The following is a 17,884-nucleotide window of genomic DNA, read 5'->3' on the forward strand; positions in this document are numbered from 1 at the left end:
TCAATTGAGCAATTAACGGGACTCAGAAGCAGTAAAAATTCAGCAGGAAATTACAAATCAGCAGTTTGTGTTAAAAGTGGCTCCACTGTGTCTACTTTGTGAACTCAATGGCATTAACAGTGACACTCCAGTCATGGGATCTTCGTGCTGGTGGCTCAGTTTCACCCACACATTGGCCAAGGACAATTTAATCATTAGAGGCAGACCCGTCTTGTGAGCTCCAAGTAGAATGCTACCATATGGCTCAATTTCAGGGCACCAGCTCGGCGAGCTGAGTCGAGGGCTTTTAATTAAGAAAGTTCTGAAACGTTTCATGCTTCCTCTTGAGGACTGGTGGCTATTTTTTTAGTGTCTATGGTGCTCATAACTTTTTCCAATGTATCATTTATTTTCGGGAGTTCTCATTCAGGTTCAACCAGACGACGTCTGAGACAGACAAAACGTAATGCCCGGATCAGACTACAAGACAAATTTGCTCTTTCACGATTGCACTATGTCAGACTACTGCAATAAAATCTTGTATTCCGATACCACTGCATCCTGTTTTTTCCGATCACTGGACTTCATCATGTCAACGCAAACGGGACCGGATACACTCATTACCATGGCGACGACAACAATAATGGATCGCGCAGTGTGTTTGTAAGAACAAAATGGGGAAAAACATGCGTTGGTGTTCACCGGTGCTCAGGACAGGAGAGGACGTTCGTTTAAGGCTTGCTTGAGGTATGTTCACATGCTTTTAATATGATGCAGCTTGCAAGCAGGCAATAAAAATGTTATGTAGCCTAGCAAGCTAGTGCTAGCACGAATGGTTGTACGTAAACATGCCATTTAAAGTTTTGGTGTGGGTGAAGTAATTTTATTAAAAATAAAGTAATTTAATTACAGTAAGTTAGCACCCATTATTTCTGTAATGTTGTAATGTTGGTTTGACCTGACTGATTAGAATACATGATCTGACTAGAGCGACACGGTGGACGACTGGTTAGAGCGTCTGCCTCACAGTTCTGAGGTTCAATCCCGGCCCCGCCTGTGTGGAGTTTGCATGTTCTCCCCGTACCTGCGTGGGTTTTCTCCGGGCACTCCGGTTTCCTCCCACATCCCAAAAACATGCATGGTAGGTTAATTGACAACTCTAAATTGCCCGTAGATGTGAATGTGTGTGCGAATGGTTGTTTGTTTATATGTGCCTTGCGATTGGCTGGCAACCAGTCCAGGGTGTACCCTGCCTCCTGCCCGTTGATAGCTGGGATAGGGTCCAGCACTCCCGCAACCCTAGTGAGGATAAGCGGCTTTCCATCCATCCAAATGGATGGATGGAAATAAAAAGGGAGGGCTAATTAGGAATAAAAGTGTTAATTATAAATGTGGAGGTAAAGCCTTGCATGGAGATTCTTATCTGGAAAGCTTCCTACCCAATGATAGCTGGGATAGGCTGCAGCACGCCTGCGACCCTAGTGAGGAGAAGCGGCTCAGAAAATGGATGGATGGATGGATGGATGGATGGACCTGACAAGAGCACTGATTTCCAACGTTTATGGAGCCAAGGAACATATTTATTACAATTGAAAAATCTCACGGAACACCAACAAACAAAAATGTCACAAAAAGTGGATATATTAATTACTGTATTTACTTCCTGCCATCTAATAGAAGACCATTCATTTGTTCTGTCTGTCACTATGCCTCACTGGCATAAATAGAGGAACAAAGATACATTATTTATTGTAAATATAGATATTTTTAGCAATTAAGTACACAAGTATATACTACGGAAGCGTATTGCATTCACTTGGATTTAAAAAACCTGGTTTTCTGAGTAATTATTCTGAGGGCTTTGTTTTGTTTTCTGAGTATTTTCGTTTTTTCTGACAATTTTTTTCCCCACCTGTTTTTCTGACTATTTTTTTCTGTTTTTCGTACAAATGTTTTTCCACCTGTTTTTCTGACAATTTTTTTCTGAGTTATGAGGACACATTGAACTCACGCGAGAACCTGCGAACTGCAAGTGACTCTTTGCGGACTCCGTAAGCAACATGACCGGCTTATTTAGTTTGATCAAGTTTTATTTTTATATGGGTTTAAGACACTGGGAGATACTCCTGTCTTTGAGTCACATAGATGGTATTGTTATTAGTTTGTCGACATTGCGCAGGCACCTGCAGACTTTGCGTTTGTTCAGGAGGAAAGCCCCTTTAGATCTGCTAGATACAGCAATGTTTGTCCAGCATCACTTGGACAGATATGGTATGCTCCATGGATACAAGATGATGCATTTAAAATCCATTCAGGCTGGCTACGTGGTGACTCAAGAGACGATCAGGAGACTGATGAAAATACTGGACCCGCATGGTGTGCAACTGAGGCGCCGGAATCGGCTTCGCCGGCGTATGTACCACAATCCCGGCCCAGCAGTAATCCGCCATTAGTGAGCCTGCAAAGAGTCACTTGCAGTTCGTAGGTTCTCGCGTGAGTTCGATGTGTCCCGATAACTCAGAAAAAGATTCGTCATAAAAACAGGTGGAAACATTTTTTCAAAAAAACAAAGCCCTCAAAAAAATTACTCAGAAAAACAGGAGGTTTTTTTTTCTTATCCAAGTGAATGAAATACACTTCCGTAATATACAGTAAATGAACAGGTCATTTAAATAGACACATTCCTCAATCATGTGATCGGATGTCGGTTATTGTTTTTTTTAAACTCGCTGATCAGCATGTAAAGCCTATTCACAATATGGCCCACATGCATACACTCACTTAAACGGTGTCCTGAAAGACAAAGAAGAAAACAACGGCCCACATGGAACAAACTGCAAATGGGCTTGGCATTCAAAACGGCTAAATGTAGGCAGTCTGTGGCCACACAAAGCACGATATAAGGCAAAGGTTGTTTCTGTCTATCATACTTTTGGGCAGTAATACCGCTGGTACTTCTAATGAATCACAGTGGGAGAGGATGCCTTGTGTCACCAAATGGATGCCCTTGGAGAGTAAGCACCTGTCAGTGACAGAGCTGGAGTTCTGAATTGTTAAACGACAAGCAGCTTAATGATTTCCTGCCAATGTCGACTGTTGGTCCTCCAGAGGATTAGCGCTCTGCCATGCTCGCCTTCGCCCCTTCCGGGGCTGATCGCTGGCTCATAAACCAGATCATCATAAAGTAAATTTTCAACTAATTAGGCCATCTTCACCTAAGGGAATGTGGTTCACTTCTACTGATTGACAATTAGGGTCTTAAAAGTAATTGCTCCAACAGCACATTGTGAAATTAGAATTGCAGGAGGACATCAGCCGGCTTGAATGAACAACAGTGAAATTTGCACTGCTGTTTGAAATGACTCATCTTCCATTAACGTTTGCGAGCTTATCTCCACTGTGCCACTTGAAGCTGCCCTGTAGGGGTGTTGCTGATCTCAATAGAAAAGAGCCACTATCGTCGAGATCAGTAAAAGTCATTTCACGGCCGAGTGTACGTCAGAGGCCATTAGCTGCAAGAGCAAACTTTATTCTCTTCCTTAAGGCTGTGCATTGCGGTATCTGGCTGCCTCATGAACCTATGCACAGGCATTAGACGTTGGCGAGAGACCCAAGCAGAGACACAACAAACGTTCCTGCTTAAATCCAAATTTGAGCTGCGTAGTAGCTCAGTCTGTAAGGTCTTGGCCTGAAGATCGTAGGGTTTCCTGGATGAGGATTATTACTAAAAAAAAAAAAAATTAAATTCAATAAAAAGATTCATTAGGTCTGATTGCTGGGTTTTCTGCCACTGCCAGGGTTCAATTAAACAAAGGACAAACCTAACTGCTCCAAGGTCTTACACCTTTACACAGGGCCTCATTTTATGAACAATATTTTAAAAGAAATTTCAGTTACATATTTTCAGTTTAAGAACAGTCTTGGCATGGCCGTGGAAGGCTCAGAACGTTGTGCTTTTTCTCATGCCGCATAATCAATCATTGGCTGCGTGCTTATGATTTCTGTATTTTTTGCCTAAAATGCCACCACATCCCACAATTCAATGCAAAAGCAGCCCTGCATTGTGGGAGGTGGTGGCGAATTAGGGCTTGCAGTAAAGTAACCACAGTGAACGTAAACATTACTGTACCCAAAAAAGCTAAGAGACTGCAGAGTGATTTACTAGCGAACCTACTGTTATTTCATCAGAAATTGTGTTTTCACCCATTTATATTTCTAATACTGTGGAGTATTCATTTTTAACCACAAAATGATCCAAATAAGGTAAATATAACAGTTTTGTGTCTGGAAGCATTAATTGCATTTCCATTCACTTCAATGGGAAACATTACCTCAGTTTATGAACGTTTCAGTTTGAACACGGAAACACGGGGGTCACGCAACAAATGTTATTTGTAACCCGAAGTTCCACTGTAAAGGTATATGATAAATGAGCTGAGCCCTGGACATGCATCTGGTGTGGTATTCAAATCACAGCTGTAGTCATTACAAATTGCCTTTGGCCATGTTGTCAAGACTGAACCGGGGCACTGATTTAAAAGCAGGCTCTGCCAACCCGACTCTCCCTCATATGCCAAGGAAGCATTCACAAGTCCTGAATGGTCGATTTTGCCCGTAGAGATGGTCATTCAATTCATAAAAGAAGGAAATTATGCCGGAAGCAGAAATTCACTTTCATCATGAAAATTGGCTCAGTTTATGCCAAATAAAGCATTCTCCGTGTCGTCGGGAACGTAAATCATTGGTTCATTGAGCTACATAAGCTGCCGAGACAGCATCCAAATTGCATAAAGGCCACCCCTGTTAGCAGGAAGGATGAGCGTGACAACGTCGTCAGTGTTGGAAGTGCCACTTAAGAGTGGCAGTCAGTCCAGGTCAGATGTCTTCATGGCAAATTATGAGATTACGCTGAACAGATCTTCTCCTTTCCTTTTAGATCTCACGGGGCCCAAAAGGTCAGAGTGAAGTTCAATTGAGCTCCCCCAGCTGACAAAAGAGGCGGGACTCATCTGTGTTGAGGGGGGGGGGGGGGACCGATGCCTCAGGCAGGGAAAGCATTTGAGATTTATTGTCTCCCGCTGTCATTTCCCACACAAATGCACGACCACACATGTGCAGCCAGTATTGCTGCAATGAATCACATAGCTATACAACCACTGAGGTTAAACTGCGATATAGTAGTGCACAGATCCACCGTGATTACATTCACTCAAACGAGAGTCCCTTGAGGTGTTATGTACATATTAGTTGACTTCACACCACTAAACATCATTTTGATTTCCACCGTCTGCTGGGTCATCTCCTGGGCAATTTCACTCTAATTTCCCTGCTGCAAGCAAGGAGATGAGGCTGAAGACGCTCTTGCATATTAACACGAATGAGTGCAAGGTGTGACTTGATGGTTTATTCAGGGAAGTATTTCCTGGGGCTAGGGCAATGTAATATATGATAAACAAGGAGTGTAATAAGTGCACAGGCCCAATCCATAACACTGAAGCAGTCAGTTGGAGACTCAGGTGACTATGAAAAAGGCAAGACTGATCTCCATCGCATAATCTATGGGTGCACTCGCAGAAGGGTTTAAGGCCAGAGGAGCTAGCCTGGATAAGGAAGTGGCTTCAGGCTCATGTGTATCCGTCCCCTCTGTCACCTCCTGAAATCCCTTCTTCTTGCTCCATCAAAAGCTTTAGTTCAGCTTTCTCTTTGGAAACTTCTCTTAAGAGTGGCCTTTGTTTTTAGTGCCGGTGAATCGTGATCTGTACGCGATTCATTAATGGAAGCGCTGACGGGATTCACTACACCACTCAAGACTTCCTGCAGAGCACGGTGCCCAGTTGGCGCTCTTGAGAGCTCTCACCGACTGTGGTGGTCCAACAATCCCATTTCTCGCATTAATAAGGATGGCAGAGGCGGGCACAAACCCACGCACCCATTCCACCCCCATTGCCTTAGGAGACACCATGGCAACAAGGCCCTCCTCGTTATTCCATACAGACCCTTACATCCATTGTGAAACGTCTCAAGTCATGTACGCCTGTGTCATTTAGTGCCGGGATACTTGTGAACGCTTTTAATGTGGAACATGCACCCTGTTCTTTTCCCCTTGTTTCCACTCACTAAGACTCTGTGACTATGTAGCAAGTGTGAGGCAGAGATAAATTTAAACAAAGTCTTTCCCGCTCTGAAAAGGTCAAGCAAAAACTTATAAAATCCCCGTATTTAAATCTTAAAATTTTTGGACAAATAGATTTCCGAAAATGGCCTGCAGATCACATAACCAAACAATCATACATTTCTAGGCTCGTCGCTCCACAAATTCCAGTAGTCATTCAGCACATGTAGCAACCCTTTTGACCAAACAAAGGGGGCATTGTTTGGCTGCTGAATTAAGTGGAGAACTCTGTGGTCGTGGGTGGAAATCAGTGGGATGACGCTGTGTCTGATGAGAATCATGACATCAGATAGATGGCATGCTGTGCTCACGTTTCAGTGGCGCAAGTGGAACGCATTTCTGTCGCTGTGACTCATATGTGACCAAAGTTTGACTTAATGTGCTTTGGGCTTGTCAGATCAATTATGTGACGGGTTTACCATGGAGGCATTTCCTATTTGATTACTCTTAAGCCATGACTTCACCAAGTAGTGCAGTTGACTTCAGTTTGTCATGGTATGGTTCAGAGCAGTAAACCTACATTGAGCTTGTTTCCACCCTGTGGTGTGTATGCGGTGTCGATGTTTAAATAGCACGACAGTGTACCAAGGTTAAACTGCAGTAAACATGGGAATGACACACTGTTCCATGCTGTGTTCTAAAAACTAGATTTTGAATCCTGCTACTGTTGGAATCCACAATAGTTTGTAAAAAGTCCCGTTCAACCCATTCCTTTCTCATTGAGGTCCAGAAGAGACAATTCTCTGTCGACCAATCAATAGACTTCTGTTTTTTTTTTTTTTTTTTTTTTTTCTCCCCATGTCTTCACTCCTTGTATGAGTCCTCAGAAGCCTTGTGACTGGCAGCAATAACAGAGCTGCAGGATGCTCTTTTGGCTATGAGCCCATGTGTTCATGTTCATTTTGGAAGCTGTAAAATTAAGTTTGAGAACCTTGAGATCCTTAAACCTACAGATTATTGACCGTGAAATGGAGTCTTCCACCTTGAGATGCTTGAACTTTGAGAAGCTTGCACCAGAGGCAAATTCTTCCAATTAGGTGCACTCACCAGCTCTCAATATAAAATTGCCGTTGGCATTTGGGCGTCATTCTTTGCACATAAGACTAGCACAGCAGAGATGATGTGGGCAATACAAAGTGTAAGTCAGAAGTATTCCCCAACTTGACGTGGTCTTTCCAGGTCATGTTTCTCCACAGAAAGCAAAAAGTGAAAGCTGTTGAGCCACTATGCTCTTGCCTCTGGTCGATAGACCAGAAAGGGGGATTGTTCTTAAGACGCCAAGCATGGGAAACCCTGACATCGAGCTGCAGGAAGACCATGTAGTTGTTCCAGACAAGCTCGTAAACCATGAGGTATCATTAGGGAATTGAACTGCACTTCTTGGTGGAAACAAGGGTTTAGAGTTATAACAATCCAAAGTTGATAGTATGTGGTTTGGAAGTGCATTGAATGCATAAATATACTGTACTGGGGGGCAGCTCTGTCTGTATGGACTTTGCTTGGGGACCAGAGGGCTGCACGTTCGAAGCCTACGGCGGGTGAACATGTACAGCGCCGTGAAAAAGTACTTGCACCCTTCTCAAATTCTCATTTTTGGCATAGTTTCTCCATTTTAATGTTCAATATCATCAAACAAATATAAATATCAGACAAAGATAACCTGCTGGAAGCAGGGAGTCAGTAGAGTGGGTCAATGACAAAGTGAATAGCGAGATACAAGTATACAGTACTGTAAGCGACTTGTTTGCAACAGCAATTATCTGTTGCACCAGACAGAATGCATTACTGTTTTACGAGATGTTTATTAGTGAAAGTTCTGGTGACTTTCACTTACTTAGTGACATCCGCTAACAGAGGTGGAGCGCTTTGTCTTTCCAAATTAGAGCATAATACAGGAAGTGCTATGTTAACCGTGTTAAGTGTAAAGCCCCAATACATACAATATTTCTTTATTGTGGTTCCTTGTGCTTTTATTGAAAAAAAACAAATAATTATTAACCCCTTCCTGATATACAGTATTTGTTTTGGATTCATGACAGGGTTCATGTCTTGTAGTACTTATTTTATGTCAAAATGAGAATTACATTTTAGTTTTTGTGGTTGTTGTTTTGAATAAAAATCATATTTATTTTTGAATATTACAATATTAACGGATCAACCTCGACAAATGGACCTTTGAATTGTTGAAAGATTTTTTTGTGGCCCTCTAAAAAAGTAGCCCTGCTCTAGAGAGTCAATTTTGATCATCTTCTTGGTGGATCCACCTGATGATCTCGTGGCATAGTGTTTAGGAATATATCTACATGGACACAATATATGGAATTTGGGACTATTTGTGCAAGACCAAAATCATTGTCTGAGGCAGGGCTTTGCTGTTTAGCAACCTCTCTCTGACATCTGTGGTTAGTGCATAAAGACAACGCCCAATTGGGGATCAATAAAAGAGGAACATGAAAAATAAATGCTGCAAAACAATTACTGCGGTGGAAAGTAGAGTGACTAGGCTGAAAGGCGCTTCCATCTTTACTCCTTTTGCAAAGTCAATGACACAATAAAAGACACACAGGTTTCCTCCAACTGGCAAAGCAAGCGCGTGTGAAGGGGCCCTTCTGTAATTACATTGTTTGTCTTGTCATCGCAATGAGGCAATGAAGCAGTCAAACGGCCATGTGTGATGAAGGAAGCTCTGCTAATTTATGCGACCCCCAAGATGGTAGAGGCAGGGGAGGGGGGGGGGGGGGGGGGGGGGGGTTGGAGTATTCCTTGACATACAGCAGGTATGTTATCATCAACCAGTCTCTTTCATTCTTTTTCCCCCCCATTCAACCCCACAACCCACATGGCTTTCCAATTAAAAGCGAAGGGAGCGTCATGCTGCTGGGATATTGCCTTTGATGCACTCACACACTTCACTTGGTGTGTACAGAACATCTGTGCTGTGAAAGTCAATCCAAGGAGATGTCGACATCCCAGTGTGATGCCATCAAAACAGGAAAACATTAAATTGAATACACAAATCTTACACAACAGCTGCATTTTGGTCTGTTTCCTATAGTGTTATCGCACTTTACTAAGGTGCCTTACTGATGCAATTTTAACAGACTAAGCACTTACTCGCAGAGTAAAGGCATAGGTTAGGTATTGATGGCTCAAATGGTAATGTGGGGGATTTTTATGTTATGGCTAATGCATAGCTGTTCAGCGGTGATGGACTTAAGTGCATCTCCGCCTCACTCACCTGGCAAAAGAAAAACAAACAATGATAGGTAGGAAATGCAGTTCCTCCGTCCTGCGCATATAGCAGGGTTTTACCTCAATGAATCTATAAAATCGGTATAGCGTCTCCCCTGACTGACCTGATGGAGATCACTCCCCAAGGGGAACTCCTGGAAGTACCCGGGGGCAGCCGATGTGGCGCGGATTGCCTGCCAGAGCTGGTGCTGACAGCTCCCTAGGTAGTGGGAGCGCACCCCCGGCAGCAGGTTGTAGTTCCTGAACACATAGGCCTTCAGAGGAGTGCCTCGGTTCACGATGGCGCTCACTGCTGCCACCTTGGGGGGGGGGGGGGGGGCGGGGGGTTAAATGAAATACCATGCAAGTTGATGCCATGAGTCTTTTCTGCTCTCAAGTGGTAAAATTTCAGATACGCAGCATAAATAGAAGACAAAAAATACGTATGGAATTGGATAATATCTTCAGATTGGAATCTGGCCTATTTCCAAACGTGGATAAATATCTGATTGGGTTATGTGACAAGGCGAATGCAGAGTAAATGCGCAGACTGGATCTATGCAGTTAAGTGAGCTTGACTTTATTGAAATGCATATACTACCCCATAACTATTACTAGAACACAACATTTATATATAAAAAAAAAATTAAAAAAAGCACCTGCTACAAATCTTAACCAAAGCGAAAGAACAGTGGATAAAACAATTATATGATACATACAGTGAATATAAAAAGTCTGCACACCCCTGTTCAAATGCCAAGTTTTTGTGGTTTTAAAAGAATTTGACCAATACAGAGCATTTCAAAACTTTTTTCCACAGTTACTGTGACCTACATTCTGTACAACTCAATTGTAAAAAATAAATAAATAAATAATTGAGAGGGGAAGAAACAATAAGCAACTGAAATAATGTGGTTGCAAATGTGTGCACTCCCTCTTACTGTATAATTATGATGTGTTCAGAATTACCCAATCATATTCAAACTCATGTTAAATGGGAGTCAGCACACACCTGCCACCATTTAAAGTGCCACTGATAAATCCCAAATACATTTTGGCTGATCTAGTAGGGTTTCCCTGACATTTTTCCCTTTCTAGCAGAAGCCTAAATATTTTGTTCCAACATTGATTGATCTTTTGAAATGTTCATGATTCCTTCCACCTTGTCTAAGGCCACAGTTCCAGCTGGAGAAAAACAGCCCCAAAGCATGATGCTGACACCACCATGCTTCCCTGTAGTGATGAGCAGTGTTGTGCTTGCGCCAAACATATGGTACCTTTTGGAATTATGGCCAAAAAGCTCAAGCTAACCCTAACCCTTGGTTACAAAATTTTGCGAAAGCATCGGAGCCAGTGAAATAATGAAGTTGGAGGTTACCCTCATTTAAATCAATGGGTAGCACATGTAATGTTTCATATTTGTAATATTTATGTATTATTGTTTACTTTCATGTTGTCACTGCCCAGCGTTGATGCTTGTGGAGTTATTTACGTGCACTTTGGGAATTGGCGTACACAGGTTGTTTAATGGGTTCTCTCAGTGTAAATGCAGCCATATCGGATATATGTCACAGTCAGAGTCACAGTCAAAAATCAGATAAGAGGATTAAAACGGAATTGTGCACCTAGACCTGCAGCGAAAATCCAGCCTAAGGCATCGTGAGGCCTCATTTTCAAATTAGTCTAATTCAAGGTGACAAGATGTTACACTGACACAACATGGAATGAAATGCAATGAGGACTACGCCGCCCTGTCTGTGCCACGTAACAATATATGAATGCTATTTTCACTGTCCTGTATGATTTGACAGAAATTTCTCCTTCTACTTATCAAGAAGAGGAACTCACTTTGGGACATTCCGGGTTTCTAGAAGTCTCCACTAGGAGGTGTGAGCCCATTTTCTCTCTGTCATACGGAGAAGAGGAGTTAATTTTTAGTGATATTATTACGAATTGCATAACAATTATAACCAGGCAAATCGTTTCTAAAACTATTACACAAATTCAGTGTAAACTCCAAGTTCTATTGGTGATGCAAATTCCTCATAAGAAAAAAAACAACAATAACACGTTGCAGGGTCAAACTGGCAAACTTAGAAAAATAACATTTTAAAATTCTTAAACGTGTAAAAGTGTGTCATCTATAACGATGGTTCCAATTCGAATTTTCTTTACAAATGTACAACCTCAGCTGCATTTGAATTTAGAAGTTCCACTGTACATTAAAAAGGCTAACAGGAAGACTACAAGCCTGGATCCCTGGTTTTGAACTTTTTCACTGACTCAGCTCCTTCGGCCATCAACATCCAGAATAGGACTAACTTCAGCATGCTCTCCCAGGCTTCGCTGTCATAGAAAGCGTGACTCCAGCCCATCTTCACTGTGCCGATAATCACATTCTGCTTGAAAACGTCCGAGCCCAATTTGCGGTAAAGATCGTCACACTCGCCTGGCGGGAGCTGGAAAACGCCCAGCATGAACCCCAGGATTGCACCTAGAATGTGAAAGGAGGTCAGAAGAATTATTTTCTACTCTGATGCTCTATGGAAGCATAACAGTAACACAAGTGTAGAGAGGGGGCATGATTGAAATTTGTGTTTGATCAAAACGAGAGCAGCTGTGGGCCAGATGGATATTTGGAACTAGTGGAAGCTTGTGCTGGTGATTAAAGGCCAATCTGGGGGATAAATAAGAAGCTTCAAGATGCTGCAAAATAACACAGAAGCTGAGGGTAAAGTGGTCCACAGCACCCCCGCGTGGCCATTTTCATATGCTCCTAACCCTAACCGAAGTGGAAAAGTGTACCGTGGTCCTACGAGTCCACATTTCAAATTGTTTTTAGAAATTGTGGACGTCGTGTCCTCCAGGCCAAAGAGGAAAAGAACCATCGTGACGCAAAGTTCAAAAGCCAGCATCTGTGATGGTATGGGGCTGTGTTAGTGCCAATGGCATGGGTAACTTACACATCTGTGAAGGCACCATTAATGCTGAAAGGTAATACAGGTTTTGGAGTAACATATGCTGCCACCAAGCAACGTCTTCTTCATGTACGCCCCTGCTTATTTCAGCAAGACAATGCCAAACTACATTCTGTAGGTGTGACAACAGCGTGGCTTCGTAGTAAAAGAGTGCAGGTACTAGACTGGCCTGCCTGCAGTCCAGAACTGCCTCCCATTGAAAATGTATGGCGCATTATGAAGCGTAAAATACAACAACGGAGACCCCGGACTGTTGAACAGCTGAAGCTGTACATCAAGCAAGAATGGGAAAGAATTACACCCACAAAGCTTCAACAATTAGTGTTCTCAGTTCCCAAACGTTTATTGAATGTTGTTCAAAGAAAATGTGATGTAACACAGTGGTGAACATGAACCTGTCCCAGCTGTTTGGGAATGTGTTGCAGCCATAAAATTCTAAGTTAATGATTATTTGCTAAAAACAATCAAGTTTATCAGTTTGAACATTAAATTGTCTTTGTAATTTATTCAACTAAATAAAGGCTGAAAAATGATTTGCAAATCATTGTATTCTGTTTTTATTTATGTTTAAGACAACGTCCCAACTTCATTGGAATTGGGGTTGTATAAATCAGCAGACCAGATAATCCGTGCTGCAATAGTACACATACACAACTCACCTGTGCTGACACCACAAATATAATCAAACAGTTTGTAAATGGGTTTCCCGGTCAGGGCCTCCAACTTGTGCAAAGTCTGGAGGGCAAGAAGTCCCCTGAAAAGTACAAAATAAATAAATAAGAATAAAAAACCAAAAAGAAATTATAAATGATAAACACAGCACAAACAGGGAGTGTGGCATGGTATGTTGTACTGTAAAGATAACACTACGAGACTACACAGTCACACACCAAATTGTGTGAGTGTGTACATGTTTGTGTGTGTGCATGTAATAGAGATTGAATGACTACAGATTTTTTGTAGTCAGGCATAATGTGATAAATCAGATTAATCGATGATGTCATTGATATTTTTTTCCCCCAGCACAGCCCAGCAGTCACCAACCTTTTTTGCACCACAGACCGATTTTGTACTGTACTGGTGTTTTTAGACCACAAAAAAAGTGCTTCTATTTAACGGACGATCAGATTTAACGGACAACACCCCCGACCACCCACCCACCCATTAGTCCGTTACATCTAGGTTCCTGTAAATAAATATTTTGACGGACTGGCATAGAGGCAAATAAGAGCAAATGATGAAAAATTTACCTTAACCCACCCCCATCTATGGACAGGATGCGTATGCCGCGGCCTTTTACAGGCTTATGGTAGCCCACCAGAGCAAGAGCTTCTCTGACCGCTTCCCTCAGTCCAGGGTCACTGGCCTGTTGCAGACGCAGCAAACAGGGGATTACCTTCTCCTGATGAACACAGAAAAGACATTTAATGTGCTGACTCATTAGATAATGTGGAAGCAAAATACACGTATATGGATGCTGAGGTTAACACCAGAAACTGGGAAGTCTCAACTGCATCCCGCCTATTCTGCTGTCCAGCATTATTCACATTAAAGCATGAGAAAAATTAAAGTTTCTAATCAGGGTTTAGCTTAACAGCAACCACTTCTAGATCTGGAAGTCATAAGGTCTTACTGTCTTATGTTGGCAGGGGATTACCACCCTTACATTAGCGAAAGTGGCCGTGGTTGGAAATAGGTTAGGTCCTGACGCCATCGGATAAAGAAAGCTGTGATATAAATAAAAGCAGGGCAGGCTGCATGCCTCCATGTTGGTGTTGAGGAGCTATTTAGCCTGACACAAATAATGATAATGAAAACTACAAGCAGCGATGAACGTACCCTCGTTCCCCCTTTTTCATAAAGAATCCTCAAAATTATCATCAAACTTTAAGGCCATTCGCCGCCCACAACACATGGTGCATGCTGTCAAAGTACAAGCTCTGAAATTCGCCCGGGAATGGTTGCTAAAAAACAAGCAGTCAGAATTCTGCTTTAATTTCAAACATGGGTCCTTGACACTTTTTCATGCGTCCTGTTATAACTGACATGGGCACGCAATATCGCGTTTATTGGTAAACCTGTTGATGGGGGTTAATTTTTTCTAACTTTCCAGGAGGCGCTACAGAGTAAAGTTTTGACGGGTGGTGTTCCAGACCACTAAAATGCGTGCATTTTCCCAGGGATACACATCCTTGCAATAACTGTTGGTTTAAGGATCCCCAAAAAGTGATTGGGTGTGTAAACTAGCAATACAATACAATAACTGTATCATAATGTCAGCGTCTATAAAAAAAATAATGGTCAGTTTTGACTGGCACTGTTGTTGTGCAAGTGTAACTAATATTATGGCGATTATAAAAAAAAATAATAATAATCTGACTCACCTTGACGGCGACCACACAAGTCTCAGGAAACTCTAGAAAGTGGTAGCTGAGGTCCTCCACCCTGCTAATGTAGACCTTCACGTCGGTGGCCCTGTGGAGCGCTTGGACCAGCGCCCGAGTTCGATTGTCCACGCTTACCCTGGCGATGATCTGGAAAGACGGAAAACGGCAACATTTTTTCTTGTTCCTCAGCGTAACAATATTAGGTACACCTACACAATACACTCTCACTGAATTGTGCAGTCGCTATTCAAGTACTGAGAGGAGTAACTTCTGATTTATTATTTTTAAGCAGAGCATAAAGATCAAAGCTAACAAAAAAAAAATACAAAATAGAACGGGCAACTTCAGATATCCCTGAAAATTATCTCTAACTAAAACAAATATCTCAAATCTTTACAAATCAACAAATTAATGCAAATTCAGACAAGAAATGGTCCTAAATGTATTTTGGTCTTTATTTTCTTCTTTCTTCACACTCGGAAACAGGACAACTGGCTCATCAGGCTAAGTTTACACCCGTCACCCTAATGAGGACAGACGTGATGGAAAATGGATGGATGGCCATCTCGGTGATTTACCTTACTTTATAAGCAAGGTGCCAAATTTAATGTTTAAGTGCCATATTACTAGGTCATGTTTGATGCCTCATGCAAATCCCTGAAGGAAGTGACACCACTTAAGATAAACACAGTCTGACTTTACTGTATATCGCCACACCATAAAGACTTGGACATGTCAAGAATCTTACAGGCCAGTCTAAAAAATAAATTAATTTCTAGAATTCAAATCGCACGTTTAGACACGAGCTGTTGGACAATGTTGAGACAGCTGGCATTATCTTATAATTGCTATATGAAAACAGTTGCAAAATTGATGGGAATAAACCAGGAATTTACCAAATTTAAATTTAGCTTGAAATAGGGAACTTGTCTTAAAAGGAAACATATATTTTAGCATAATGCTGATTTAAACAACTGGATTTCATGAGCCCTTTGCTTGAAAGGGTTTAGCTAAAATACAGGATAGATACGCTTGAGAATATTAAAGGAAGATGCTTTTTTCAATTACATATTGAATGGGGGCAGGACGGTGACTGACTGGTTAGCACCTCTGACTCACAGTTCTGAGGACCCGGGTTCAAATCCGGCCCCGCCTGTGTGGAAGTTGCATGTTCTTCAGTTTGAGGTCACAAACACAAACTTATTCACAGATGGCTAGCTTTGAATAGTTGTTGGTTTGTGTTTTTTTGTCCTCAATGTATAAAATCACCACTTAAAAAGTGCATTTTATGTTTACTTAGGTTATCTTTTTTTCCTGATATGGACATTTGTTTGATGATTAAAGTGGTGAAACTATAAAAAAAAAAAAGAATTTGAGAAGGGGGGCAAATACTTTTTCCACATTACTGTATTTAACTCAACCTTTGTGTTTATTTTTTTTGTATTTAAAGAATGGATCGTTCAATAAAATAGTCAAACTTGATAACGTTCTACTTGCAAATAATTCATTTGAAATGTCACACTTTTTAATTGTATGATTTTGCTGCTGATTGGTCTGCTTATGAACAAAAATGTTTTATGATTGACTATTATACCTTTCCATTAAATTGCCCTCCATTCCTATAGCTTAATTATTAAATTGGAATATTTCCCAAATTCCTCATCTCATCTTCCCTTGGTAATTAACTGCAACCCAACAAATGACCTATGCAGAACCAATTTGTATTCAAACATTCAAACCTTTTCCCTTTGGACCAGAAGTTTCTTGGCCTTCTCCTCTGCTGCCTTCTGCTCTGAACTGACAGCCACCTCCACCTGTTTCACCGGCGCATCCTCCGGCTTCTTTACTTCATCCGTGGCACTTTTGGCCTCCCCTGTCCTGAACTTGGGGACCAAGGGGGCAATGTAGCTGCCCACAAAAGCTTGCATGGTGGGAGCAGAATATGACAGGTAGTGACCGAAACCTTTCTTGGGGGATGCGGGTGCAGCAGCAGGAGCGCTGCCTGGTTTATTGCACACGGGGTCACTTGTTTGTGGAGCTTGAGGGGGGGGTTTAGCTACTACATCAGCATGGTTCGCCACATCTTTTTTCTGTGTACTGCTGCCAAAGTAGGAATTGATGTGGTGGGCTAGGTAGTTGTAGGTTTCATCCAGGTTAACTGAAAATGTCCTGGAGTGAAAAAGCGCAGGGGGTTGCTTGGAAGACAGACTTCCGTTCTCACCGGATGACTGTTCAGGCTCCTCAGGCTTGATGGTAGATGGGACACGCCTCGTTTTTTTCTCCTTAACTTCCCGCGTGGTCACAACAGCAGCAGCAGTGCTCAATTGTGAGGAGTTAGGAGGCTGAGAAAGCAAGGGAGCCGTGGCCCCTGCGTCCAGTGTAGCCGCAGAAGTCTGACTAGAAGGACTAGGTGATGTGCTTACTGGATGCTTGGGAGCAGCAGGAGAAAGAGGAGTGATTTCCACAACTTTCGGTTCGGGAATCAACTTCACATTTTTGCCACTCTTGTTTGTTTTGAGCCGGACAATCTTGGAGAGAAGGTCCGTTTGCATCACAGCTTTGGAAACTGTGACAAATGTGTTCTTTACTCGGGACATGTGTTTGCTGAAGCCCGCGGACCAACGCGATGCTGAAGTGTTCAAACGCAGGCCGCTGGTGTGAAGCCCGAGCTTCTGTCTCACGACCTGGTTAGCCCTGCAGAGCCATGCCTTCTGAGCCTGAAGCCGCAAGTGGAGGATGTGCTTCTGGCTCAGGGAGATCGCCTTCCCACAACGAGGATGCTGGACATGGAGTGAACAGTGCAAGGTACCTGAGAAGGGAAATGGTGTGCATGCTGATTTGCAAGGGCGCCATAAGTAAACTTTTCTGTTTAATTTAAGCCAGCCATTGAGACACCAATTGTGACTCATCCTTTTATGTGCCAAGGGTTCATTCCAGCCAAAGGAACTTTAGCTCTACACTCCTCCTTTCCATGAACCTGGTGATGATCAACACAAAAATGGGTGCCAAAAAAGAACATGACAATGAAACATTCACCTTCCTTAGATATTAAGACAAGCCACACTATAGACTACATATACACATAAATACAATGATAACTGAACGAATGACAAGAGATGCACTCTGAGAACGTGAAA

General features: G+C 42.3%; 1 protein-coding gene across 1 annotated transcript in view; it reads right to left on the reverse strand.

The window, feature by feature from the left end:
- The window catches only part of LOC133403270 (calcium-independent phospholipase A2-gamma-like), a 29,226-nt gene that overhangs the window by 11,122 nt on the left and 220 nt on the right, over window positions 1-17,884 (reverse strand). The window contains exons 2-8 of the mRNA XM_061678033.1: window positions 16,487-17,724; window positions 14,745-14,894; window positions 13,611-13,762; window positions 13,020-13,114; window positions 11,705-11,876; window positions 11,231-11,288; window positions 9,508-9,702 (exon numbers count right to left, since the gene is read on the reverse strand). Coding sequence (XP_061534017.1) covers window positions 9,508-9,702; window positions 11,231-11,288; window positions 11,705-11,876; window positions 13,020-13,114; window positions 13,611-13,762; window positions 14,745-14,894; window positions 16,487-17,656 — 1,992 coding nt within the window. The 5' untranslated portion in view covers window positions 17,657-17,724. The remainder of the gene's footprint in view (window positions 1-9,507; window positions 9,703-11,230; window positions 11,289-11,704; window positions 11,877-13,019; window positions 13,115-13,610; window positions 13,763-14,744; window positions 14,895-16,486; window positions 17,725-17,884) is intronic.

Source organism: Phycodurus eques, chromosome 5, assembly GCF_024500275.1.
Source record: "Phycodurus eques isolate BA_2022a chromosome 5, UOR_Pequ_1.1, whole genome shotgun sequence".
NCBI lineage: Eukaryota > Metazoa > Chordata > Actinopteri > Syngnathiformes > Syngnathidae > Phycodurus > Phycodurus eques.